At 35.1% G+C, this 8,908-nt stretch overlaps 1 protein-coding gene across 1 annotated transcript; it reads right to left on the reverse strand.

Moving 5' to 3' along the window:
* Positions 1-5,273: 5,273 nt before the first annotated feature.
* On the reverse strand, positions 5,274-6,232 carry LOC105087796 (olfactory receptor 5K1-like). Its single transcript, XM_031457380.2, is given in 2 exon segments — positions 5,274-5,656; positions 5,659-6,232. Coding segments are annotated over 2 exon segments (924 nt in total). The 3' UTR covers positions 5,274-5,306.
* Positions 6,233-8,908: the final 2,676 nt, after the last annotated feature.

Consider the following 8,908-nt stretch of genomic DNA (forward strand, 5'->3'; position numbering starts at 1 on the left):
AATAGAAAACAGTAGTGAAAAGTAACATGCCCAAAGACTAGCTCTTTAAGAAGCTTAATAACAGCCTTTAATTAAACTACCAAGAACAAAACAGAGAAGACAAATTAATAAATTCAGAAATAAGAGGACTTTACTGTGTCAAATGTACAGAAATACCATGGATTATAAGAAATACAATGTGTGTGGAAGCCAAGATGTCAGAGTAGAAGGAGCTGGAGCTCACCTCCTCTCATGAACATACCAAAATCATAACTAATTGCAGAACAACTATTGACAAAAAGACTGGAACCTACCAGAAAAGTTCTTCCATAACTAAAGACATAAAGAAGAAAACACAACAAAAGGGGTAGGAGAGGCAAACTCAATCAAATCTTATTCACCCCAGGTGGGTGACCCACAAATTGGAGAATGTATTGCAGAGAGTGTCCCACAGAAGTGAGAGTTCTGAGCCCCACATCAGGCTCCCCAGCTTAGGGGGCTAGCACCAGGAAGGGAGCCTCTAGAGTATTTGGCTTTGAAGTCCAGCAGGGCTTAATTGCAAGAGCTCCACAGGACTGGGGGAAAAAGAGATTTCCTTCTTAAAGGATGCATGCAAAATCTCATGCTCACTGGGATCAAGGGCAAAAGCAGTAATTTCGTAGGAGTATGGGCCAGATCTACCTGCTGGTCTTGGAGGGTCTCCTGGAGCGGTTGGAGGGGGCAGCTGTGGCTCACCCTGGGGACATAAAAACTGGCAGAGGATATATCAGGGAGTATTCATCTGCATGAAGCCCTGCTTTCTGGAGGCAGACATTGCTTGGATCATTAGCACCAAGCCCTGACCCTACCCAAAAGCCTGTAGGATACAATAGAGAGATGCCTCAGGCCAAACAACTAACTAGATGGGGACAGAGCCCCACCAATCAGTAGACAGGCTGCCTAGAGACTTCCTGAGCCCATGACTGCCTCCAGATATGCCCCTAGACACAGCCCTGCCCACCAGATGGCCAATATCAGCTCCACCCTCCAGCAGGAAGCTATCAGCCTCTCCTGCCAGGAAACCTGTGCAAGCCTCTAGACCAGCCTCACCCACTGGAAGGCAGACACCAGAATCAAGAAAAGAACAATCCTGCAGCCTGTGGAATGAGTCCACAAAAGCAGGCCAGACTCTACCCTGGGACCAGCTGGCCCCTGGCCCTTGGGTACAGTCTCCTAAGACTGAACCAAGAAGAAATAGAAAATAGGAACATATCAATTACCAGTACTGAAACTGAACCAGTAATTTAAAAAACGCCCAACAAACAAAAGTCCAGGACCAGACAGCTTCATGAGTGAATTCATCCAAACAATTAGAGGAGACTTAATGCCCATCCTTCTAAAGTATTCCAAAAAAATTGCAAAGGAATGAACACTTCCAAACTCATTCTATGAGACCACCATCACCCTCATACCAAAATTAGACAAAATTACAGGTCAGTATCACTGATGAACATAGATGCAAAAATCTTCAGCAAAATACTAGCAAACTCAATCCAACAATACAGTAAAATGAATATACACCATGACAAATTGGGATTTAGCCGACAGATGTAAGAATTTCTCAATATCTTCAAAACAAACAATGTGATATACCACATTAACAAATTGAAGAATAAAAACCACATGGTCATCTCAATAGATGCAGAAAAGGCTTTTGATAAAATTCAACCTCCATTTATGATAAAAACTCTCCAGAAACGGCATAAAGGGAACAGACTTCAACGTAATAAAGGCCATACATGACAAACCCACAGGTAACATCATACTCAATGGGGAAAGCTGAAAGCCTTTCTTCTAAGATCAGGAACAAGACAAGGATGCTCACTCTCACGACTTATATTCAACATAATTTTGGCAGTCCTATACATCACAATTGGAAGAGAAAGAGAAGTTTTTTAAAATCCAAATTAGAAAAGAAGTAAAACTGTCACTGTTGGTAGATGACATGATACTATACATAGAAAATCCTAAGGACACTACCAGAGAACTACTAGAGCTCATCAATGAATTTGGTAAAGTTGCAGGATACAAAATTGATCTACAGAAATCAGTTGCATTCTATGCACTAACAACAAAATATCAGACAAAGAAATTATGGAAACAATTCCAGTTACCATCACATAACCCCCCCCCCAAAAAACCCCCCCAAAAAACAAATGCCTAGGAGTAATCCTACCTAAGGAGTCAAGAGACCTATACTCCAAAAATGGTAAGACACTGGTGAAGGAAATTGAAGATGATGGAAACAGATGGAGAGATATACCATGTTCTTGGATTGGGAGAATCAATATCATTTAAATTACCATACTGCCTAGGGCAATCTATAGATTCAGTGTAATCCTTATCAAATTATCAGTGGCATTTTTCACAGAACTAGAAAAGAAAAATTTAAAATTTGTATGGAAACTTAGAGGACCCTGGATAGCCAAAACAACCCTGAGACAGAAGAATGAAGCTGGAGAAAGCATGCTTCCTGACTTCAGATTCTACTACAAAGTTACAGTAATCAAAACCAGTATGGTAGTGGCACAAAAACAGATACATGGAAAAGATAGAAAGCCCAAAAACAAACCCAAGCACTTACAGTCAATCTATGATAAAGAAGGTAAGAATATACAATGAAGAAAAGACAGTCTTTTCAATAAGTGGTGCTGAAAAAACTAGACAGCTACAGGTAAAAGGATGAACTTAGAATTATCTCTAACATGATATACAAAAATAAACTGAAAATAAATTACATATCTAAATGTAACACTGGATACTCTAAAACTCCTAGAGAAAAACATAGGCAGAACACTTTTTGACAAAAATAAATCAAAGCAATATTTTGTTTTTGATCCATCTACTAGAGTAATGGAAATAAAAGCAAAAATAAGCAAATGGGACCTGATTAAACTTAAAAGCTTTTGCACAGCAAAGGAAACCATAAACAAAATGAAAAGACAACCTGAAGGAATGGGAGAAAATACTTGCAATGAGACTGACATGGGGTTAATTTCCAAAATATACAAACAAGTCATATAGTTTAATACCAAAAAAACCAAACAACCGAATCAAAAAATGTGCAGAGGACTAAATAAACATTTCTCCATCAATGACATACAGATGCCAACAGGCACGTTAAAAGATGCTCAACATTGCTCATTATTAGAGACATGGAAATCAAAACTACAATGAGGTATCACCTCACACCAGTCAAAATAGCCATCATTCAAAAGTCCACAAATGATAAATGCTGGAGAGGGTGTGGAGAAAAAGGAACCCTCCTACACTCTTGGTCAGGATGTAAGTTTGTGCAGCCACTATGGAGAGCACTACAGAAGTTTCTTAAAAAACTAAAAATAGAGTTACCATATGACCCAGCAAACCCACTCCTGGGCATATATATGGCGAAATCTCTAATTCAAAAAGAACATTCACCCCAATGTTAACAGCAGCACTGTTTACAATAACCAAGACATGGAAGCAACCTAAATGTCCATATGGGAGATGAATGGATAAAGAAAATGTGGTATATTTATATACAATGGAATATTACTCAGCCACGAAAAGAATGCAAAAATCCCCTTGCAACAATGTGGATGGAACTACAGATTATCATATTAAATGAATTCAGTCAGACAGAGAAAGACAAATATCATATGATATCCCTTCTATGCAGAATCTTAAAAAATTATACAAATGAACTTATTTACAAACCAGAAATAAGCCCACAGACACCAAAAACAAACTTATGATTACCAAAGGGGAAAATGTGGTCAAGGGATAAATTAGGAGTTTGGGATTAATATATGCACACTACCATATATAAAATAGTTCAACAACAAGAATCTACTGTGTAGTACAGGGAATTGTATTCAATATCTTGTAATAACCTATAAAGGAAGCAAATCTGAAAAAATACATATTTATAAATCTGAATCTCTGCTATACACTGAAACTAATAGAACATTGTAAATCAAGTATACTTCAGTTAAAAAAAAAGAAAGTGAAAGATAAGCAATAGAATGGGAGAAAATATATGGAAATCAATATTTGAAAATGATCCAGTATCAAGCAAATATAAAGAACAATTACAACTTAATAATAAAGTAACAAATTACTCCGTTGTAAAAAGGCAAAGGATCCTGAAGAGTCATTTCTCCAAATAAGATAGAGTCTAATAGTACGTGACAAGATGCTCCACATTAGTAGCCATTCAGGAAATCAGTCTAAATGACAATGACATTCCACTTTGCATAAACTATAATGGCTGTAATAAAAAAAGATAGACAATAACAAGTGCTGCTGCTGCTGTAGCAAATTGGAACACTCATGCACTGCTGTTGGGAGTATTAAAATAATACAGCTACTTTGGAAAACAGTCTAGTAGTTCTTCAAAGACAAAACAGAGTTACCATATGATTCAAGAATTCCTCTCCTAGCTAAAATCTAAAGAGTAATGAAAAAATATGCACAAGCACAAATCTACATGAATGTGCAAACAGTACCATTTATATTTGGCAAACTGTTTCTAAAGTTTATGTGGAAAGGCACAAGACTTGAATAGCCAACAAAACAATGAATAAGAAGAATAAAGTTGGAGGACTCAAACTACATGATTTCAAGACTTATTACAGAACTACAGAAATCAAAACAGCATGGTATTTCTGAAAGAATAGACACAGAGGTCAAAGAAAGAATAAAGAGCCCAGAATAAAGCCACACAAATGTATTTGATCTTTGACAAAGGAGCAAAGGCAATTCAATAAAGAATGGACTTTCAAAAAATATGTCCTGAAACAAATTTGTGTCCATATGCAAAAAACCTAGACATAGACATTTTGCAGAAAATAACCAAAATAGGTTACAGATCTAAATGTAAAACTCAAAACTATCAACCTAGAAGAAAACATGGGAGAATGTTTAGGTGGGCTAATTGGGAAAATTTTTAATGTGAACTTCATATTGATTATTGTTAAATTTCTTGGTGATGATAATGACACTAAGACTGAATCAAATGTTACTAGTGTAACTAAATATACCCTGACACAATGTGACCTCAAGAGTAATTATTTAGTTCACTCTTGATAGACCTAGTAGCTTAGATTTTAGAATGCATTTTACATTTTAGCAGAATCTCTCCTTTCTGGACTTGTTTATTTGACTCATACACCATTATGTTTTAGTAATTTAATACTTTATACACATAGTGGCCATTTTCCACTTTCTCAGTATTCCTTGATTTTGAAAAATTTTAATCAAATTAAAATCATTTGACTACAAGGCTTGACATTTGTTTCAGAATCTTATAACTTCTTCCTAATTTTTTTCATAACATTTATCACTTCCTTATTCCTTAGGCTATAAATAAAAGGGTTCAATAAAGGAATCACTAGAGTATAAAAAATAGCAACGGGTATATCTTTGTCATCTTCATTAACTGAATTTGGTCGAATGTACACGAAGAGAAGTGAACCATAGAATATTGAGACAGAGAGAAAGTGAGATGCACAAGTAGATAAGGCTTTCCCTTTTCCCTCTTTGGATTTCATTTTGAAAATTGTGAAAAGGATGAAAAGGTAAGAAATTATTACTATAGTAATAGAGAAGGTTTGAACAGATCCTGAAAAGATAAATATCATCAATTCATTGATTAAGGATCAACACAGGAGAGTCTGTATAATGGAAGAACATCACAAAAAAAGTGATTGATTTGATGAGACCCACAGAACCTTAACCTAAATAGAAGGCCTATGTGAATTATGGAGTGCAGGTTTCCAGCTAAGTAGGCCCCTGTGGTCATCTGAATGCAGAGTTTCTTTGACATCATAATGTGGTACTGCAGTGGGTTACATATAGCCACAAAACGATCATAGGCCATTGATGCCAGGAGAAAGCAATCTGCAGTTTCAGCAAGGCAGAGAAAGTAAAATTGTGCCATGCATTCATAGAGAGAAATCATTCTGTTCTTGGAAAAGAAGTTCTCTAACATCTTGGGAGTAATGGCACAGGAACAGCAGGAATCCATCAGAGCAAGGTTACCGAGAAAGATATACATTGGTGTGTGAAGACGACTTTCCATAAATATCAATGCGACCAGGCCAAGATTCCCCAACATGGTGATCAGATAGATGGTAAGGAACACCAGAAACAGAAGAGTCTTCAGCTCTGGGTGATCTGTGAATCCTGTGAGGATAAACTCTGTTGTCAAGGAGTGGTTATCCTCTGTCATCTCTGTCTTGTCTGTTGAGATAGGAATTATGGAGACATAAGGTTCTAATTTAGAATGTAGTTAACTTTTCCTTTAAAATTTCCTTTTTAAATAAGAAGGGAGATTGTTATCAAGCTTCTTCTACTACTCTCTCTGATACAGGCACTCAGACTTCTAGGGGACATTCGTTATAACATAAGGGCTTCTATGACTTCAAGTCTGAAACTGAATTCCCAAGACTGTTTCGATAATTACAGGGAGGATGCTTGCAGTGGAAAAGGTTTGTTTTTATTAATTTATATAAATATATTTGACATATTTGTGAATAAATTTAGGATACTTATGTTTATTTCAGTTGCCCACATAATTTCAGTGTCAATTTTTATTTTAAAGATCCTTAAAATGAACTTAAAGTCAACTTTTCATACATATAAACTTTTTCATTGAACAATAAGTTCTCATATACTTTCCCAGTTGAGTGACTATTTAAAAATAGCATACAATAGATATGTTAAATTTATATCAAGACTTGTTTGAAGATTACTAAGGATTAATGAAAGGGCTATTCAGTTTTAAGGAGAGTAAACTCAGAAAGCTAAGTAATTGAATTTTTGATCATGACCTCTTTATCCTTATTGTCATACCCATTTCTATAAACACTGACTCTGTTCACATCATTATTCCTGTTGATTTCTTGCCCATATATGTGAATTCTTTCCTCCTTTATCTAAAGCATTGTATAATAATGCTACTTAATGAAATTAACTGTATGCCTCTGATTACACTGATTTCCACTTTCTAGACTCTCATCTTATATACCCAACACAATCTACCATGACTTATGTCTAATCTACATTGCATTTTTTTCATACATGGACACAATTTCCTTATTGTACATTAGGCATTTTTGAGCTTAGCTATAACTTATAACAGCTGTACATGCTCTGGAGAAAAAGCAGTATTGATTCCAGTCTTACCTTCCCCCCAAGTGACCTGGGATGGATGAGCTTGTTTTCAGGGTCATACCAATGACTGTTAATGACTTTGGTGGTCCTACCAGTGATCCTTAGTGACCTCTTCTGCAAACTGAGTCTTTTAATTTTGAATAAGAGTCTGCAAAGATAATTATTCAAAACTCATCATTAAAAATTTAAGGATTAGTATCCAAATATGTAAGGAACACATACAACTCAATAATAAAAGTACAAAACATTCAGATTAAAAAATGGGCTAAGGAACTAAAGGGACATTTTCCCAAAAGACCTCCAAATGGCCAACAGACACATGAAAAGATGTTCAACATCCCTAATCATTAGGGAAATGCAAATCAAAACCATGAGATATCACCTCACATGTGTCAGAATGCCTATCCTCAAGAAGGTAAGAGATAAATATTGCCAAGAATGTGATGAATAGAGAATGTGAAGAAAATACTGTTGGTGGGAATGTAAATTGGTTTAGCCACTATGGATAACAATACGGAGTTTTCTCAAATAGCTAAAAATAGTACTAGCATATGATCCTGCAAGGTCCACTTCTGCAATACTCAAAGGAAATGAAAACAGATTATCAATGGGATGTATGCACTCCTGTATATTTATAGCAGCATTATTTACAATAGTTAAGATATAGAAACACCTCAGTGCCTGTCAAAGGATGAATGGATAAAAGGGAATGGACATTCAGCCTTCAGAAAGGATATCCTAACATTTGCAACAACATGGATTAACCTTGAGGACATTATGCTAAGAGAGATGTCAGAGAAAGACAAATACTGTAAGATAAGATACGACTTACGTGTACATCTGAAAAAGCCAAACTCATTAAAATATAATAAAATAGTGGTTACCAGGGGCTGGGTGGTAGGGAAGTAAGAGAGAGACTGTTTAAGGGTACAAACCTGCAACAGGTAGATAAATAAGTCTTGAAGACCTAATGCACACAAAGTGAATATAAACAACATTTTATTATAGTCATTATAACTGGTAAGAAACTACCAGTTTTAATTGTTCCCACCACAAAAAAGAAGTGACAATTACATGATGTGATAGAATGCCAACTCATGCTACAATGGCAATCCTATTACTTTATACAAATGTATAACATCAACATGTTATGTATCTTAAACTTACACAGTGTTATATGTCAAATATATTTCTATAATATATATTTTAATACAAAATTTAATTATCTTTCTTTTATCTGAGTTGTCTCATCTACTATTTTTCTGTTTCTAAGAAAATTATGCGAGTTTCTGAAGTATTTCACAGTAGATTAAAAGCTAATAAAAGTAAACTTACCATTATACCTTAGTTTTCTAACACTTAGAAAAAGAGAAAATCCTTTAAATCTTAATAAAATTTTTGTGTACAAATTCCATTTTGCTTTAAATGGCTGTCTTCTACCATTATTTAGTAATCCATAGGAATATTGACTGATGTGTCTAATCATAAGAATTCTATGTATAAAATGAGTTTATTTTTCCATAATCACATATTAAAATAAAGACCTTGGTTGAAAATTTTATTTGTTTAAAATATTAAATATTAGCCCATTAATTATTCAGCTAAGCTTAGAAAAAACATTCACTGTTAAGTTCCTGAATTATTTAACAGATTTACTTTATTTTCTTACCTGTATATTTTGATGTTCTACCTCAATCAGAAAAGGTCAATGTGAATTGAATTTTCAGTCTTA

Source organism: Camelus dromedarius, chromosome 2 (genome assembly GCF_036321535.1).
Source record: "Camelus dromedarius isolate mCamDro1 chromosome 2, mCamDro1.pat, whole genome shotgun sequence".
In the NCBI taxonomy this organism is placed as follows: domain Eukaryota; kingdom Metazoa; phylum Chordata; class Mammalia; order Artiodactyla; family Camelidae; genus Camelus; species Camelus dromedarius.